This window comes from Propithecus coquereli, unplaced genomic scaffold, assembly GCF_000956105.1.
Source record: "Propithecus coquereli isolate 6110/MARCELLA unplaced genomic scaffold, Pcoq_1.0 Scaffold235, whole genome shotgun sequence".
Taxonomy (NCBI): Eukaryota; Metazoa; Chordata; class Mammalia; order Primates; family Indriidae; genus Propithecus; species Propithecus coquereli.
Genome location: NW_012147897.1, coordinates 2,562,036 through 2,580,960, shown reverse-complemented (window position 1 = coordinate 2,580,960; position 18,925 = coordinate 2,562,036). Strand labels below are relative to the sequence as shown.

At 57.9% G+C, this 18,925-nt stretch overlaps 1 protein-coding gene across 9 annotated transcripts in view; it reads left to right on the top strand.

Moving 5' to 3' along the window:
- The window catches only part of ARAP1 (ArfGAP with RhoGAP domain, ankyrin repeat and PH domain 1), a 61,498-nt gene extending 49,068 nt beyond the window's left edge, over positions 1–12,430 (top strand). For 4 of the 9 annotated variants that reach the window (XM_012645694.1, XM_012645695.1, XM_012645699.1 and 1 more), the window contains 17 exons: positions 130–325; positions 595–646; positions 729–892; positions 1,056–1,268; positions 1,577–1,682; positions 2,080–2,227; positions 2,317–2,403; positions 2,490–2,558; positions 2,843–2,960; positions 4,320–4,433; positions 4,643–4,788; positions 5,313–5,345; positions 8,953–9,035; positions 9,785–9,835; positions 10,022–10,085; positions 11,381–11,530; positions 11,642–11,786. In XM_012645694.1, coding sequence (XP_012501148.1) covers positions 130–325; positions 595–646; positions 729–892; positions 1,056–1,268; positions 1,577–1,682; positions 2,080–2,227; positions 2,317–2,403; positions 2,490–2,558; positions 2,843–2,960; positions 4,320–4,433; positions 4,643–4,788; positions 5,313–5,345; positions 8,953–9,035; positions 9,785–9,835; positions 10,022–10,085; positions 11,381–11,530; positions 11,642–11,701 — 1,854 coding nt within the window. In that variant the 3' untranslated portion in view covers positions 11,702–11,786. Of the gene's footprint in view, positions 1–129; positions 326–594; positions 647–728; positions 893–1,055; positions 1,269–1,576; positions 1,683–2,079; positions 2,228–2,316; positions 2,404–2,489; positions 2,559–2,842; positions 2,961–4,319; positions 4,434–4,642; positions 4,789–5,312; positions 5,346–8,952; positions 9,036–9,784; positions 9,836–10,021; positions 10,086–11,380; positions 11,531–11,641; positions 11,787–11,816 lie in introns of those variants that run through there. The other 5 variants (XM_012645701.1, XM_012645702.1, XM_012645697.1 and 2 more) reach the window with 4 other exon arrangements.
- The last annotated feature ends 6,495 nt before the right edge of the window (positions 12,431–18,925 follow it).

The window sequence follows — 18,925 nt, the reverse complement described above, 5'->3', positions numbered from 1 at the left end:
GTGCTACAAAGCAGGGCAAGAAAGCTTTGGCGCTGTAGGGTCCAGAGAAGGGCCATCCCTGATAGTATCTGGGGAGGCTGGGGTGTCAGGGCAGGCAGGGCCGTTGGCTGATGCCTGCCTCCCCCCCAGGCATTCGTGCCTCCCCTGGCCGAGGATCTGCTGGCCCAGGATTTTGAGCGGCTTGGGCGTCTACCCTACAAAGCTGGCCTAAGCCTACAGCGGGCCCAGGAGGGCTGGTTTTCCCTTACCGGCTCTGAGCTCCACGCTATCTTCCCAGAGGGGCCCTGTGAAGAGCCACTGCAACTACGGAAACTGCAGGAACTTTGTGCGTGCCCAGACCTGGGCCCCCAACCTCCAGGGCACCCTATCTTGGGCTCCCAGGCCCCCAGCCCCTGCCTGGAAGTCTGAACTCTATCCCTGCCTGGCCAGAAGGAGCCAGCCTGCCTTCTCACGACCTCTCCTGCCCTTGGGGTGCATCTCAATGACCTCATGTGTTGGTGGGTGGGTCCCAGGGTTGTGTGTGCCCAGAGAGCCTCAGGAGGGAGCAGGTTGGGGATCATGAACAAGGCCTCACCTTGACTGGCCCCTCCACAGCCATCCAAGGGGACAGTGAGAACCAGGTGCTGGTGCTGGTGGAACGAAGGAGGTAAGCCAGGGCCTCCCTCAGGGGCTCTGAGGAGTCTGGGGTAGTCTGACAGGCCTTCAGTAATTGACTCTTCTGGGCCCAGGACGCTATACATCCAGGGGGAGCGGAGGCTGGACTTCATGGGTTGGCTAGGGGCCATCCAGAAAGCAGCAGCCAGCTTGGGGGACACGCTGTCGGAGCAGCAGCTCGGGGACTCGGACATCCCGGTGATTGTGTACCGCTGCGTGGACTACATCACGCAGTGCGGTGAGCCCCGCCCCGCGGCACAGGCCCCGCCCCTCCCAGCGAGCCACCTCGCCTGGTTCCCCGGGAGCCCTGGAAAGTGGCCGGTCCTGGCCCAGTGACTAAGGCCCCCGGAAAATGGCCGGTCCTGGCGCCATGCCTCACATTTGGCCCTCCCCTGCCCCAGGCCTGACCTCGGAGGGCATCTACCGCAAGTGTGGGCAGACCTCGAAGACGCAGCGGCTGCTGGAGAGTCTGCGGCAGGACGCGCGCTCTGTGCGCCTCAAGGAGGGCGAGCAGCACGTGGACGATGTCTCCTCAGCGCTCAAGCGCTTCCTGCGCGACCTGCCCGATGGGCTCTTCACTCGTGCCCAGCGCCTGGCCTGGCTGGAGGCCTCAGGTGGGCCCTGCAGCCCCCATCTGCTGTATCTCAGGGTTCCCAGCCCCTTCCCACTGGGCACTAGCACTAGGCGTGCCCGGGGCACGGCCGGCTCCAGTTCCCCGCCCTCCTTGCTGCTTATCCCGGCAGTCACTCTGTACAGAGCCAGGGTGCTTGACCATGCCTCATCCTTCCTGAGTGCCTGGCCTGCTTTGACTTGGAGAGCGCGGGGACGGCTTTCGCCCAGCATGAGAAGCACAGCAGCCAGAGGATGGGACAGGGAAAGTGATTGGGGGGGGTTTCTGACCTGGTCTATCTCCCCCACCCAGAGATTGAGAACGAGGAAGAGAAGGTCTCCAGGTACCGAGAGCTCCTGGTGCGTCTGCCCCCTGTCAACCGAGCCACAGTGAAGGCCCTTATTAGCCACCTATACTGGTGAGGGGGCAATACCATTGTGAGGCTGGGGGGATGGGGTGGAGAAGATTCTTCTACCCCCAGCCTGGCTGACTGCCCTCCCCTGGGAACCAGGTACACCTGGGAACTAAATATTGACTACAGTCTGCCCTAATCTTGGACATTTTGTCCCTCAGCTTAATTCCTGCAGGTGGGAGAGTAGAGGATTTTTCAGCTTGGGACCAGGGTACCTTGACCAGATCTCCCAGCTTCCCAGCCCTCTTTGCCAGGCCCCAAGACATGGCCAGAAAGACTGTGCCTCCCCCCTTAGCTAGTGGTCCACTGTGACTGGGCTAGTCTCTATCAGAAATCAGCAAGGTGAGATGGGGAAGTTCCAGGCTGGACTCTTCACTCAAGGGCTCCTTCCTCCTCTCTCCAGCGTCCAGTGCTTCTCAGACACGAACCAGATGAACACGCACAACCTGGCAATTGTATTTGGGCCCACGCTCTTCCAGACAGACGGGCAGGACTACAAGGCTGGCCGTGTGGTGGAAGACCTCATTAACCACTACGTGGTGGTGTTTAGTGTGCGTCCCTGGCCAGTGGGCAGTGGAGGGCAGGGCTCAGCCTCCCAGATGGCAATGGCCACCTGTACCTGCCCCTCTCCCCTTCCCAGGTGGATGAGGAGGAGCTGAGGAAGCAGCGGGAGGAGATCACTGCCATTGTGAAGATGCGAGTGGCTGGCACTGCCAGTGGGACCCAGGTGAAGGCCAAGGCCTGGGTGCGGGGCTCAGGCCAGCCACCTGCATCTGCTCCCTAGGCCTCCAGCTGGACCTTGTCTCCTTGCAGCATGCCGGTGACTTCATCTGCACGGTGTACCTAGAAGAGAAGAAAGCAGAGACTGAGCAGCATGTCAAGGTAGAGGGTGGGGACCTAGAAGCCAAGGGGTCAGAAGAGTCAGGCTGGGTGGGGAAGGCTCAGATGGCCATGGGAGTAGCACTTCCATCTCAAGGGGATCCCTGGTTTGGGACCTGTATCTGGCTGGTGCTGGGGCTTGCTTTGTAAGGACCACTCTCAGATACCCCTCTGCATCCCAGGAGGACCCTGAGAAGGGTGAGCTTAGGTCCTGAATCACACAGCAAGGTGTGGCAGAGCAGAGGCTGGGGATGGAGATAGGTTGACCTTCTTTTTGGTCCCTGCAGATCCCAGCGTCTATGACAGCTGAAGAGCTCACCCTGGAGATCCTGGATCGCCGGAACGTGGGCGTCAGGGAGAAGGACTATTGGACCTGCTTCGAGGTCAACGAGAGGGAAGAGGCAGGTGAGTGCCTGCTGGGATTGGTGCAGACTACGGCGTAGCCTGTCTCGTCTGGGCTGCAGCCCCCATCTCTCCTCCCCTACCCTATGTGGGAATGGGGCAGTGAAACAAGTTTTGGGTGGCAGATGTTGCTGTCACACTGATGAAGTCTATGATCTCGATGGTGGTGACAGATGCTAGGAGGGGTTGAGGTGATGCCTGTAATGTGGCTGTTAGGAGGGACAAGGAAGGGGGTAGATGGTGTTATATGTGGTGGTGCTTTCTTCGGTGTCAGTGAAGATGGTGTTGCTTGCAGGGATGATGCTGCTGAATTTGATAATGGGATTGTGGGGTGACGCCACTCTTGGTGGTCATCACCATGCAGGAGAGGAGGATGGTGGCAGGGTGGGGTTGGGTTACGGTGGTTGTGATGGTATGACAGGCCCATGGTGATGAGGGGGTGATAAAGGCATCTTACGGTGAAGGGTGGTCTTGCTGGCAGTTGGGGGTGAGGGTATATCTGTTTATTTGTTGAGTGCCAGGCACTGGGCTGGGGAGCCAGACACATAGTCCCTGTCCTCATGGGGGTTAGAGACATTAATGTAGTGATCACACCAATAAATGTACAGCTACAGCTGCACTAACTGCTGTGAAGGAAAGACCTACGGGATTGCCAGAGCTTCCCTGAGCTAGGACGTGAAGGAAGAGCAGGGCTTACTTGGTGAAGCGGGGAAAAGTGCTCCCAGGAGTGGGAACAGCATGAGCAAAGCCCTGTGTGGTCACAGACACAGCCCTTTCACGGAGGGCAGCAAGGGGCTTGTGGCAATGGGTGGGGCTGGAGATCCCGGCAGAAGCAGAAATGGCCACACGGGGCCCAGCAGCAACGCAAGGCCACAGCGGGGTTAGCGATTGGGAGTTTATGCTGTTTGCCGCTGAGTGGGGAGAGGAGGAAGCATGTAAAGGGAGAGTGCATGCAGGAGACCACTTTGAAGTTCATGGTTTAGTCCAAGGACAGGATGGTAATATGGGCCAGGGTGGCAGCAGTGGAGATGGACTGTGGAGAGATCTAACATGTGGAGGGTGAGAGGGAGAAGGGTTTGTTTCTGGCTTGAGCAGCCTGGCGGGTGGTGGTGCTATTATTTCCCTGATGGGGGAAGATCACAGGCTTGATTTTGGACATGTTGAGTTTGAGCAGCTTTGGTCACAGCCAGATAAATCAAGCCTGAAGCTTGGTCATGGGGAGGGTGGTCATGATGGTGACGTGGTATGGTGCTAGCAGACAGTGGGAGTAACCAGTGGATGTGTAGGTGGTATGTGTCCACATGCCAGCCCTTGGTGGTGTCAGGCCTTGTGACAGTGACAGTGGGTATGACCTCTCCTCAGAGCGCCCCCTGCACTTTGCTGAGAAGGTGTTGCCCATCCTGCACGGGCTGGGCACAGACAGCCACCTAGTGGTGAAGAAGCACCAGTCCATGGAGGCCATGCTGCTGTACCTGGGTAGGTGGTGCCCGCAGGTGAGGCAGCAGGGTGGGACCTGGTGGCACCAGGCAGGAGCAACTCAGGCAGAGGGTGCCAGGTGGGCGAGCCTCTTATGGGGGCTGGGGCAGAATGGGACAATTTCCTTCATCCTGGGACCTGGCTCTGGGGCATCTGAGTCCGTGGCTAGGGGGTTGGTGCAGCCCACGCCCACTCCATTCCTCCCCCAGCCAGCCGTGTGGGCGACACCAAGCACGGCATGATGAAGTTCCGCGAGGACCGCAGCCTCCTGGGCCTGGGCCTGCCCTCAGGCGGCTTCCACGATCGCTACTTCATCCTCAACAGCAGCTGCCTGCGGCTCTACAAGGAGGTCCGGGTAAGTGGCCTCACTGGGTTCTGCCCTGCCATGGGCACCTGCACCCCTCAGTGTGCTCAGACATTCCCCTTGGTCTGCAAGTGGGAATATCCCTATCAGGGAGTCTTGGGATGGCACAGCGGTGGGGAAGAGCTGCAGAGTCCTAGGGACCCTCCAGCTGTGGCCCCGGATGGTCACGCTACTGTGCCCTGTAGCCCCACCAGGCCCTGGTACCTGGATGCCATCACATCACGCCTGTAGTCTCTCACCTGTGCCTGTGCCTTGTCACAGCACTCACAAGAACATGCTCTGTGGTGACAGCCCCGAGTTGTAGCCCATGCATGCCTTGTCACGTCACAGGTTGTACCCCTCCCAGCCCACACGCCACACTCTGTCCACATGCTGGGTGTTCTCCCAGACCAGACTGCGTCTTGGCACCCCCACCTGCACACACATGCCACATCCCCTCACGCACTGCTGCACTTGCTGTCCTGGCTCCAGACCTGGGACGGCTTCTTCCATAACCCTGATCCTCTATCAAACAGAGCCAGAGGCCGTGGAGCGGGGCCCCTGAGACCGTGAGTAGCTGTGGGCCGACTGCCAGCTGCCTTACACCGCCTGGGGGGCAAAGTGAGCCGGGTGGGAGTGTGGAGACGTAGCCAAGACTCCCGGCCATCTCCAGGCATGGTTCCCTGACCCCTTGCCAGTCGGCACTGACCCTCACGCCAGGGCCCATGCTCTAAGCTCCTGCCCTTCATCCCTAACCCCATCCCAGGGTCCTTTCCCCAGGATAGGGTCCCTTATCAATGTGATGTTCTAGAATTTTCCAAAGGACTCTGTGGAAGTTAAGGAGCCAGTAATGGAGGCCCCTAGGTTTGAATTGGAGCTGATCCTTAACTCCTGTCACCCCTGGAGCCAACCTATTTCCAACCCTGCTGGAGAGAGAGTTCCAGGACTATCAGAATGTCATTGTTGGACATACTGCCCTGATCCTAAAGTGTCCGGGTAGGACTAGAGAGGCTTATGAGACATGCCCCGCCTGTGGTAGGAGTCTTCGCTGTAGCCCGGGGCAGATTGCCCAGCCTTTGCACGCTTCTGGAGAGGGGTGCTCATCCACTCCTCCCTTAGGGCTGCCCTGTTCCTAGGGGGATACTTCTGCCTGGGAGAAGGCCTTTGCTCAGGTTCAGCTGAGAATCTGCCTCCTGTGATGCCCTGTGGCTCCCACCTATGCCTCGGGGGCCATAGAGCATAGATGCCCTGCAGAGGTGAGCAGCAGAGATGTGGTTCCAAGCCCAGGGGTCCCTCCTGAGCTGTCCCACCAGTGTCTTCAGCCCTTTTATGCTCCTTGCATCTCCTAAGGACATCTGGACAGGTCTTGGCTACCATGGAGGGAACAGAACCATCACCTCCTTCTCTTTGTACTTTATACCTCTATTAATGCAGCATGGGCTCCTGCCGACCCTTGTGGGAAACACTTCCTCTGCTCTCCTTTGCCTCCCTCTATGATCACAGCCTCACTTCTGAGCCCGTCTGCCCCTCCAGTCAGTCCTCTTGATTCTGGGATGTTATCTCTTGGGCCCCCTCTCTCTAGAGGTGCTTGGCCCCATGGAGCAGAGCAAGACCATCAGTGTGGGCAGAAGGGAGGCAGGATGGCTGAGGCACCTGGAAAAGCAGCAGCTAACCCTTTGGCATGGAGCAGAGAGGCAGGAGAGCTAGAAAAAGGGAACAGACCTAATGTTCCCTAAGGAAGAAGGCTTGGTTCCTGGCCCTTCACACACTGATAGCCTGTAACCTTCACTGCCGTCCTGTGAGGAAGGGTGTTACCCCATTTCACAGGTGAGAAAACAGGCTTTGAGTGACTTGCCCAGGGCCATCTGTAGGTGGTAGAATGGGATTTGAACCCAGATTTGTTAGTGTCAAAACTCACACTTTGCATTCCTGGAAGACAGGAACTCAAGGACACAGCTGGCAGGGACTGTTCAGTGCAGGGTAAATGCTGCTTTCCATACCTTAGTGACAGGTGGCACCTCTGGCCTGACAGATGCCCCAAGTGGGTGTGGTTTGGTTACCAAGGTGTTGGTAATTCTGGTATTTGTTGGTTTATGGGGCAACAAGACAGGATATTTGAAACTGGGACAGTCCCAAGCCATTCAGGCTATATGGCCACTCAAGCCTTATTCTAGCAGTCTGCTATTGCTAAAGACCCCGAGGCACCTGAAAAAGGCACATTCTAGAAAGATCTTGGTTCCAGCAGAGGTCCTTAGTAGCGAGGATGAATTTCATTCTCCAGCAGTGACCTTGTACTTCGGGGATGCTGGAAACATGAGCTCTTTCATTAGAAATGAAGTCCTTGGGGATTCATTCTCAAAAAGAAATTGCATTGACTGACACCCCCTTCTGTGACCCCCTCAAACTCCCTATCTCAGCCACCCTCACATCACACACATACCACGCGTACACCACGCACGCCAGCGCCTGGGAAAGCAGAGGCCCGAGGGTTGTGTTTTCGGTCTCAAGCACAGCCTGCCTTGATGCCTCGATTCCTGCAATTCTCTCTGTGCCTGACTGGGACTGTCCCTTCCACCCTTGACTCACTTGACTCGTAGCTTCCAGTTCTCTTCTCCTCCCACCTACAGCCTGTTTCCCATTCCCAAAGCCTGATTCCTTCCCTACCTGAAGCCCAGTGTTCCCACATCTCGCTCTGCCATGCCCAGAGCCTTGTGCTGCAGCCTGATCTCTTTTTCAGCCTCTGTTGTGGTCTTTCCACTCCCTCTACCGGGCATCTTCTGGTTTGCAGGTGGGTTCTGCCCTGCTTGCATGTAGGTTTCTTCCTTGTCACATTCTCCCCATACCTTGTTTCCTCCATATCCACAGCCTGATCCACCTTCCCACTGCTCAGTTTCCTCCCTGTCTACAGCCCTGATCATCCCCTGCCTGCAGCCCAGTTTGTTCCAGGCCCTCTTTGGCACATGTCAGGTCAGGCTGTCTGTAGAGGACTTGGGACTATGCCATCAGGCCCTTGTCCTTAGAAGGTATCAGGGTAAAAGCAGGGTGAAAGTCCTTACTAAGGCCCTCCTAAGCCACACCCCTTCTGACAGCACAGAAGTCTCCATCAGTCCCTAGACAGCCCATCCTTTTGTGATATCACAGGGAAGTCCACCAATTCCTGAAACTTTCTACCTCCCCTGGCTCCCTTAGTCTCCTCTCTGGTTCGTGCTGAGGAGCCATGACTGGGGGTGGCTGGGAGCAACGGTGGGAAACAGGGTGGGGACAGCTCAATCTTTGACCCCCAGTTTCGGTTGTAAGTGGATCCCCCTCCCCTGCCATTCACCCTGGTGCCCCTGTGGGCTCCAGGGGTGCCTGGTAGGGGGAGGGCTTCAAGCAAAGTGGCCCCTAGAGCAGGAGGAAGGCTCATTAGCTCGACCCAACCAGCCTCTTCTTTGGGGGTCATTGCACCCATCCCTCTGCTTCCAAGCCAGCCTGCCTCTCCAAAGCCCAGACCCATATGCAGAGGTGGGGGCCAGAGGTGAGCACACTGGTGACCTGGTGCCCCTCCTCAGTACATTGGTCTCTCGCTTCCTGACCTGGGCTATGGGAAGTTCTTCCTTTGGTCTATGGAACAGCTGTCCTGCTTCAGCTCAAGTCATTAGCTTTTTCCCGGGGAACCAAAGAGCTAGTAGCTGCTGATCCCCTCTGTTCACACGGTCAACCCTGGAGCCTCCATGGGGCAGGGAGGGCTGAATGAATAACCTGAGAGATCCAAGCAGCCAGCCAGGGCGCTCAGGTTGCACCTGCTGGTTCCAGCCTGGTGCTGGAGGATGCTGTGCAGCCCATCTCCCTCTGTGTGCAGTCTCATTCGTGCTGATACTACAAGTCGATTCTTCAATTTGCAGGGCAGCAGGGTGGGGCTGGGATTCACTGCTTTCAATGTCCCAGTTGGGATGGCTTCCTTGGGGACTGAGGGTTGACTGTCTGATGCTGCTGCAGGGCGAGAGGCCTGGGGGCAGGTTGGGCTGGATCAGGACCAGGGAGGGCTTCATCAGGAAGGCTTCCTGGAGGAAGTGACCTTTGCTGGGATGCAGAGGGGGGTGGGGAGTGGTAGGAGGGAAGTGCCCAGTCAGGAGAACTGCCCCGATACCCATTCTAACAGACTGAAGTGCCCTCTTCTCCCCTCCCTCGTCCCAGAGTCACCGGCCTGAGAAGGAGTGGCCCGTCAAGAGTCTCAAAGTCTACTTGGGAGTGAAGAAGAAACTCCGGCCACCCACCTGGTGAGTTGGGACTGAGGAGACAGGCTTGCAGCTGGAGCCTGTGGGGGCTCAGAAATGATGGGGAGGCACAGCTGGGGGCTTTGAACTTGACGGAAGTCAGTGCAGTGGTTCTGAAGGTGTGGTCCCCCAGACCAGCAGCATCACCAGGACATACCTTAGACATACCTTAGAAGCACAAATCCTCAAGTCCCACCCCATTCCTACTGAGTCGTGGGTTCTGGGGGTGCGCCCAGCACTCTGTGTTTTAACAAGCTGTGCAGGGAGCTCTGAGGCCCGCTCATGCTTGAGAACCACTGGCTTGTATTAAAATCCTGTCACTGACTATATCTGGGGCCTGTCTGGGCCTCAGTTCCCATGTCTGAACAGAGAAAATAATGGCACACCTGTTTCTGGGGTGGTTGTACATTTTAGGAAGTTGAAAAGTGACACATGCCACTATTGCCATTATGAATTGCAGTCATCAGACTTGGTTTTCTGACTGTCTCCTCATCTGCTGGCTGTGCCTGGCTGTCTCTCTGGGACAGGGGCAGTCCTGGGCTGGGGCTGGGGCTGGGGCTGGAGGGAGCCAAGGGCCTGGGAGGCCCGTGGGGGCTGAGAAAGAAAGAGGCTGGGATGTCCTACTCTTGTGAGACTGCCTTGAACTCTGCCTCTGGCTCCAACCCAGGCTTCTGGGCTCTGTCCTGGCAACCTGGGCGTTGAGGCCTCTGCAGGCTGTCAAGCGACCCCGCTCCTCCCCTCCTTCTCTGCAGCTGGGGCTTCACAGTGGTGCATGAGACAGAGAAACATGAGAAGCAGCAGTGGTGAGTAAAGGCTCCATCCTGAGACTCCAGGCTGAAGAGAGATGGTAGCACGTCCCCCTTGATTGGGTCCCCAGTCACAGCCCAGATCTGTGCCCTGCTGGCAGAGCCTGGGCTAGGGAGATGGGCAGGGGGTCCCTCACTCAGCCAGCCCTTTGACAGTGTCCAGACCTGTGCCCCGCCCTGCAGGTACCTCTGCTGTGACACGCAGATGGAGCTCCGGGAGTGGTTCGCCACCTTCCTCTTTGTGCAGGTACCAGGTGCAGTGTCTGGGGTTTGGGGTAGGGTCCCTGGAGGCTTCCATTATAGAGAGTGGGTACATTTGTGCCTTCACTATTCAGGCCACCCATCACTTGAAGGAGATTTTGAGTTGCTTTTAATGCATTGGATGGTTTATTCAATAAACCCTTCCTAGTGCCTACTGTAGTCCAGCCCCGAGCCAGGCCTGCTAGGGACAGAGAGCACACAGACTCCTGCCCTTGGGCACTCCCCACGTGAAAAGGAAAACAGACCCAGAAGTGGCCAGTCATAGCCTAGTGTGATCAGTATGGTGGAGACAAAGGAAAGCCCAGGGACCCCACCCTGGTGGGTGGGATGGAGGTGGCAGCAGGGAGAGGGTGGCGCAGGAGCTGAGTCTCAGGGGATGAGGGAGAATGCGCCCCAAACGAAGAGGAGGGGGGCGGCTTCTAGGTGGAGGACAGTTTATGCAGAGGCGTGGAGATGTGAAGGAGCAGTACAGATTGTCCAGTGGGGTGGTGACAAGGAAGAAGCCAGGAGTGCCAGAAGCTGGCCCTGGAAAGAATCTCAAAGAGCCTCAAAGGCCATGCCAAGGAAGCTAAACTTGACCTGGTGGGCAGTGGGCAACCCCAGGAGGGTTTGAAGCAAGAGAGTGGTGTGCAGCCTCTATCCGAGAGGGCTCACTCCAGGCGTGGTTGCAGGGGTGGAGGGACAGGGCAGCGCCCAGAGGTGAGCAGGCCAGTGAGGCGGCAGCTGCAGTGGCCTCAGCAGGAATGGGGTGGGGGTGACTCCTGAGCCAGAGCAGGGCCAGAGGCTGGGTTAGTCTTAAAACAGATGAGTTAAAACAAAGATTTTAAAATGAGGGCTCAGATTTAGGGAAAAGGCAGACAAAACTACCAGGACCCTGGACTGAGTTCTTTCTTGTAGCTAAGTTTTTCCTTTAGGTCTGAGCTCCCTGGTAATCAAGGCCTAAAGGGAAACAGGGGGGATTCTATAGTTCTTTGTTCCTGGTAAGAGGAGGCTCAGACATGTTCCTCTAGCAGAAATGTTTTCTTGGTGCTGCATTCTTGGAGAGGTTTGTGGATCCGGAGATGGGAGTTGTTGAGTAACAGAATTGGCTGTGTTTTGCCAGGGATGCAGTCATGTTCTCCCCACAGCTGCTTCTCATATCGGCTGGGATCAAAGCTGAGGGTGTCACCTCAGTTCATAGCTGGAGGCATTTCTGGGAAGGGTGGGCAGATGCGGAGCTGAGAGTCTGGGTGAGCTGAAGCTGAGCCCAGGCCGCAGCCCCCTCCTCCGCCTGCTCCCCAGCACGACGGCCTGGTGTGGCCCTCAGAGCCCTCACGTGTGTCCCGGGCCATGCCCGAGGTCCGGCTGGGCAGTGTCTCACTGATCCCCCTGCGTGGCAGTGAAAACGAAATGCGTCGGAGTGTGGCTGCCTTCACTGCGGACCCGCTTTCTGTGAGTGGCTCTCCCTCCCGACGGGGGGCTGGGGACCCGGCTGGATGCCTGCCTTCTACTGCACAGCTCACCTCTGAGTGCCCTCCGGGCCCTTCCCTCCATCCCTGGCAGGACTCTTTGGTTCACGTGGTTCACAGCAGCCCCCTTACTGGCCCTGGGGCCCCCAGCTGACTCGAGCACTCTCAGGCCGGAAGTGGAGAGTGGCTGCAGAAGCTTCAGCAGGGAGCCTGGCCCCTCTGAGCCTCCGCAAAGTGCTCACAGAATCTGGGCTTCTGCCTTCCTACAGCTCCTGCGCAACGTCTGAGCAGGGAGCCCACCCTGGCTCTGGGACTCTCCGCTGGAAGCCTTCCTGTTCAGACGCCCCTCGTGCCCCGAGGGCCTGGTGCAAGCCAGCAGGGGCGCATGAGGAAGGAAGCCGCACCCACATCCCACACCCTCCATCCTGAAGGCAGCATGGGGTTCTCTGGCTGGGGGTGGGGGGCAGCAGGGTCTGCCTGGGCGGGAACCCCTCCCAGCTCTGTCCAGGTGCTTGGCCCTCTTGGCCTGACCTGCTTACCCCTGGTGTCACTGACCCTGAGTTTCTGGGGCTGGGCAGTTGTGTACCCATCAAGAGCACCGGAGGACCACCATCCTTTCTGTGGCTTGAGGCCCTGGGGCCCCCGCTGGAAGGGAGCCCCCCTGCAATGAACTCTAGGACAGCAAAAAGTGGGTGCTCCAAAAGAACACTCAGCTGGGTGGGGAGGGAACTCTTGGGCAAGTTTCCACAGAGCTGGGAGCTGGACTTTGGGGACTTCAGCCCCCCTTCCAGTCTGGGCTGATTGGGAGGGTCCAGGCTGCCTGATGCCCCTTCCCCACTTTGGGGGCTTTTTGATAATATAAATATATCTGTATATTTTACCCCGTGGTGCTGAGGCCTGTGATTGGTTGAGGGGATCAGGTACCCTGGGGTAGGAAGGGACAGGAGGTCAGGAAGCCCAGAAGCAAGTGCCTGGGTCCTGAAGCTGGGACCTGGACCCTGCTCTCTCCAGGCACTGAGCCTGCTCCCCGCCATCCCCACTGTACTTCTGTGCAGCAGGCTGGGGATGCCAGTCCTGACCCAGACCCAGACAGACCCCAGCTGGCCCTGAGCTCCTATCCCTGCTGCGGTCTGAGTCTGAGCTGGAGCCTGGATGTGGCATGTTGGTTGGTTACTCAGTGCATCCCCACAGCAGCCCCTGCTGGAGACACAAGGTCACAGAGTCCCAGGAGCTTTAGTAAATTAATTAGGAAGGACATTCTGGTCACCCTCAGCCCCTGCGCATACCCCCTATGCATACCCCTCCAGAGGCGGGGCCTGCCTTGCACCAGGGAGCTGCCCTCACTGGGCACTGCCTGGCTGTCTCCCGCAAGAAGATGAGGCCCTGGCCAGCAGGGGAGATAACGAGCTGTGCAGAGACAGATTTGGGACTCCCTGGGAAGGTGCCAGACACCACGTCTGCCTCTGCCTGGAGCCTCATTACCACTCGCTCCATCACTCTCAGGCTGACCTCCTAGCGTCAGCCTCAGCCAGTGGGGTTGGGCAAAGCGGGTGGAGGATGGGCCACAGGAGCTCTGACTCATATGATCTGGCTCAGTGGAGGAGCCTGGGGTCTGGTGGGGGACTTGGGGACATGGACTCCAGGTTCCTTTTCTCTGTCAGGAAGGGGAGATATATGCCAGGAGACTCGAACTGGTTCTCTGAGTCCTACTGACCTATTTCACAGGCTGGGGCTAAGTCCCTTGAGTCTCTGACCTCCTGTCCTTCCCTTGGACAGTCTGCACCAGGCCAGACTGATAGATCGAATGTCTGACCATTCCACCTCCAGCCAGCACAAGGCTGATGGGCCCCCTTGTCCAAGTGCTCAGGGACTGGAATTCTTTCATGGGTCTGATTTTGCACTGACCAGCTAGCCCTGGAGGCCCAGAGTCTGGGTGAGACTGGGGATACCCCCTTGCTAGGCTGCTAATGTCACTGCCGCAGCTCAGGGGACTGGTTGCAGTACAGCATTGGGCCACACGGGGGAGACCATGGACCACAGATTATTGCTGGAATCAGGACAGGGTCTGGAGGACCCCAGAGTGGGCCTGGCCCAGACCTGGCTCTGCTGGGGTTTGGAGTGGGACCCAGCCCTACCTTTGGCCTCAGGCTGGTGATATTCTGGAAGGCAGCACAGTACAGGAATGTGCTTTTGACTCCTGGGCTCTAGGAACCAGGAGCAGGAGGGGACGGCCTTTTACCGAGCACCTACTGTGAATCAGTGCCTGCACTGTGTGCACTGTCTGCCCTCGGCAGGCGGGGAGTTCGGCCCAGAGAAGGCAGGTGACTTTCCCAACGTCACACAGTTCTGAATCGGGCCTGAGGCCCATTTCCACTGCCCTACTTTGGGGGCTGTCCCTCCTCGACTCCCCTTCTGATTCCAGCCATTTTCTCCTCTTACAAGTGGCCCTGTGTGTCCCCTGAGGAAGGGGCTCTGAAAGTGCCTCTCCTTGGGGTAGGGGATGACAGGAGCCTGCCAGTGTTGGGTGGGTTAGGGCAGGAGGCTCTGCTGGTTCTTATCAAGGGATTCCTAAAAATGGGGCCTCTTGGGACCCTGGGTGGTTTGTTCACACATTATTTAAGGTGGGGGTTGGGGGGGATGGGCTGAGGAGCCCAGAGCCGGACCTGCTGGGGGGCAGGGAGTAGCTCTCTTGGAGAGGGAGGGGGCTTCCTGGGGGAGAAGGTGCTCCTGAGTTGGCCCTGAAGACTGGAAACCTTGCCAGGTGCGCATGGTAGAGAGGGGTACGATTTGGGGTAGGGGTGGGAGCGTTGTGGGGACAGGGCTCCAAGGGCCACCCCAGGTTCAGGCCTAGCCGCACTGGAGCCCAGGGAACCCTGGGAGAAAAGGCTGGGGCAGGTCAGAGCCTGGGTGGCAAGGGCAAGGGGGAGTGTAGGGGATGGGCTGGGAGGTGGGGGGACCTGCCTCTCTCCTTCGCCTCTTTCCAGCTCAACCTTCTACTCTGCAGAGAGGCCTGAGGAGCCCTGGGGACAGGGGAGAGCAGGAGATGGGCCCTGCCTCCTACTCCCCCTGCCCTGAGCCCCAGGACTAGAGGGGGCGCCTGGAGCTGAGGCCTTCTTTCCTGGCCCCATACTGGTGGCTCCCAAGCCGCCTGCCCACGGCTCGCTGTCTTGGGAAGCATGTGTGTGGGTGCCGACGCCCCTGCTTACAAGCTGTGTGGCTTTGGCTGAGTTACTTAGGTCTCTGATCTACGTTCTTGTCTGTACTCTGGAGGTATTAATAGTAGCTACCTCCTAGTGGGTTGGGGGATTATATGAGCTAATAAGTGTGAAGCACCTAGCAGTGTCCCTTGCTAATCCCCTTCCCGGATTCTAGGCCCAATATATTTTCATTCACCAAGCACTCATGGAACACTTACTGTATGCAGAGCTTAACTGAACGCCGAGGGGGCGCAGATGAGTAAGTGGTGTGGGGGAAGGAGGGAGCCCTTCTGGTGGGGATGTTGGTCAGGAAAGACTCCATAGAGGAGGAGAGCCTGGAAGGTCTAGGCGGAGCTGAGAAGCAGCAACATCTCCAAGAGCGGGAATGGCGTGAGTACAGGCAAGGGGCTGTGACCCTGCAGTGAGTGGTCTTTTGCGCTGGAGCTTAGTGCTCCGGGGCACCCTGGGGCCTGCCCCTCATGCCTCCGGTGTTGGGTCTTTGCCTCTGCCCCCTCCCTCTGAGATATGGCCACATCCCAGTCTTCCCCCACCAGGAAAAGGAACAGTTCCTGTTTTCTTAGCCAGCTCTGTGACCTAAGTGACCCAGACCTGTTCTGGGGGACTGTCTCTCATACACACATAAATACAGCAGGCCTGAACCTCCCAGCTTCTCCTCCTCCCGGAGGAAACACCTCCTTCAGGAAGCTCTTCTGGATTGCCCTTATATCCCACTGTACTGTGTGCACTTAGGGTGTGTGTATGTGCCCAGGTCACTTGCTCCCAGCTAGGGACTGGCCTAGGGAAGAGCTGTCAGGGACAGGGTCTCTCCCATGCCACTTTCAGCCTGTGGAAATTTCCACACTTTCTCTGCCCTGGTTACAGCTCCTACTGCTGCATTTATCACCCTGGAGACACAGTGGCTCAGGCACACACATGCCACACACACTCGGGCCCTGCACACACGTGTCTGCACACCTCAGCCTGCACTTCCAGATCTGCAAGTGCGTGCCACACACACACACACACACACAGCACGTGGATGAACACCCACGCACACAGCGCTCTCTAGGAAAATTGCTCCCCTTCCCTCCTGCTCCTGCTCCTCCTCCTCCTCCACTCTGTCCTCCCTCCACCACCCACCTCCAAACAGCTGAGACTGAAGAGATGGGCTGGACGGTGCCTCCCACCACTTGTCAGCCTGGGGAGCCCTTCTCCCCTGGGAGTATAGTGTGCCCTCCCTCTCCCCTCCCCTCTGCCTCCCCTGCTCTCCCTACCTTCCCCCGTCCCTGCCACTTCCCTGCACTCCTGCATATCTTCCCTCAGCAAGTCACTCTGAGGCCTCTCTTTGTGACTTTTTTGACTCTGAAGTGGAAACTGTCCCTCCCTGCTCTCTTTCTTGAGGGGCTCAGGATGGGGACCTCACAGGGCAGAGGGACAGGCCATAGGGACCCCAGGTCCCAAACTCAGCTCCCGTCACCCTCAGGTCCTCCTCTTGGGTGAGGGGAGGGCTCTGTACCTGGCACCATGGAGATCGGGGTCATGGTAACACCACCACGTGGGCACGGCCTTCCTCCTTGGGGTGTGGGGCATAGGAGCAGCTGCCAAGATGCCCTGAGGACATGGGCCGTGTGCTGGTGCCCACCGCTGGCTCCCCCATCTGCTTCTGGCTCATACCACCCCAGGACACCCCACCCTGGCCAAATTTGCTTGCACCGCGGCTTCCAGTGCCACAAGTCACTAATCCCAGTTGGGAGGAATCCTCTTGCAAACACAGGCTCCAGAGCTGGGGGCCAGAGAAGGCAGGGGCTTGCCTAGGGTCACACAGCAAGTCTGGCCAACCTCCTGACTCTCAGACCTCAGTTCTGTCCTCTGGTCCCCCACTTTCCATCCAGGTCAGAGGTCACTGAGGGCAAAGGGCTCAGTCCAACCTCAGTTCCAGCCACCTGGGAAGTCTCCAGCCAGTTCTTGGCCTTGGCAATGATGGTGATGATGCAAACAGTACTGCTGATAAACCGTTGTGGAGCACCCACCTCCTCACATGCTGAGGCTTTGCACATGTCTCCTCATTTAATCCTTACAACAGCCTACGAGGAGGATGACCAGTAAGTGGCGTAGCTAGGACGAGAACAGGGGTCCTTCCCAGATGGTACAGGCAAGCTGAGGCTTCATGCACGGTGCATCCCCAGCCAGTGCGCTTTTCTAAGGGAATGGCAAACTGTTTTCCAATTCTTTCTTTCTTGCAGGAGAGAGTTCATAGCGAAGATCTGGGGCTTAATCTGGGTCTAGCCCTAGTGTTTCTAGAAAACAGAGATTATTTTTCTAAGAAGGTAGAGAGGGAACAGAGCCCTCCTAGTGTGGTTAGACCTAGGGAAGACCTTCTTGCAGTCTGGCAACGCAGAGACTAGTTTCCAGTCCCCAGGTCCTTTTGAGTCATGTCTAATGCTAGGGCTGGAGCCTGGGGATGGAGGGGAGGAGACCCCTGCCTCCTGGGCTCAGCCTCCACTTGCCTCCCGACCTTGATGGAGTCACGTTGCAGCTGCCTCCCTCCTGGCTTATGTAATAATTCAAATATAGCAGCTGCCTTTATCCCACTGAGTCACACCCCCTCCATCCCCCCTCAGGTGCGGGGAGTTGGGGGGGAAGAGGTGGATCAGGGCTGAGTGGGAGGCTCAGGGCCTGCTGGCGAGGAGGATCCTGGGTGCTGGATCGGAGGCTGGTGGGGGAGAGGGAGCTGGTGCTGAGGCCCCAGGGAGAGCAGAACCCTCCCCAGAATATGAAGCCATGGGGGCCGCTTTTGCCCTCACCCACCCCTACTGGCATTCCACATTCCTGGGGTTCCCTCCCAGAGTCACATGCTATATGCACAGCCTTCTCTCCTGGGCCTCTGTCCCAACTGGAGGAGGTGAGGAAGAGGGAGAGGTGGAAGTAGTCTGGTGGGGCAGTGGCCAGGAGTCACTAGTCCTAGGCCCAGCCTTGCTCTTTACTTAGCGTGTCACCTGGGTGTGGTTCTGACCTCAGTTTCCCCATGTGTACAATGAGGGACTGGACTCCACTGGCTCTAGCAGTTTATGCTCCCTGCTTCATATCCCTGGAGACAACCTCAACCTTAGGCAGAGGCACTTCCAAGTGTCTCATTCCAGGCTGACTTCCCTCTCCTCTTCCTTTGCTCTGCCTATCCCAAATATACCCATCCCTCCTGGGCCAGCTTAGCACACCCCCACCCCCACACATGGGATACAGTGGGCAGGAAGGGGCACTGGATTCTGGGCTGAGGGGCTGAGCAGCCTTTGGATGCCTCTCCCTTCCCTGACCTTGCCATCTGTTCCACCCCACCTCATGCCCCTGCCCAACAGGAATGGGGAGGTCACTGTGCTCACCCTGGGTCACTCCTTCCCTCACAGGACAGCTCCGACCAATGCTGGAGCCTGAACTTCTCTACTTAGAGCTATTCTAGACGCTGTGGTGGCCTTTCATTCCTTTGCCAGCAAAAGCTTTGTCACCCATTGTGTGGCAGGGTCCCTGTTTAGTGTGGGAATGCAGGGAACTGTGCCAGTCCCTTCTCAAGGACACGGTGCTTCTCCAGCCATTGTCATTGGAGCCACGGGTGGCAGCTTCCTGGCTGAGGAGGAGGGGAGAAGCACTGTGAGATGGCTCCCTGAGCTCCCCACTCCACCCCTTCCCCTGCACCTGGGCTTCTGTTGCCAAGACCCTGGTGTGGGCCTATTCTGACCCCTGGCCAGAGGGGTCACCCAGGGGTGTTCAGGCCAACCCCTCATGAAATCACAGTTCCACCAGTTAACCAGCCTTTCCCTGGAGAGCTGGAGGGCTGTTTCACCCTCTGTAACCTCAGCCTGCCCTGGGGGTGGGGGAGGCCTTCCACCACCACCTGTGTCCCCTGGCACACCTGCAGCCTCTTACTCAAGGCTTGCTCCTATGTGACCCTGGGCTGAGCTCTGATGTGCATCAGCTCATTTCCATCTGTCTCCTTCCCTCTGACTTTCCTCCAGCAACATTTCTTGTTTGTACCTGTTGGGGCTGCCCAAAAGCTGGGAACTAGGGCTGAGGTGAACAGGACTTTGGCCTACCTTTGAGGAAAGCAGCATCTCATAGAAGAAATGAGATGAACCTGAGCAGGGGGATGAGGTGCTGGGACAGCTGGCAAGTCAGAGAAGGGAGAGGCT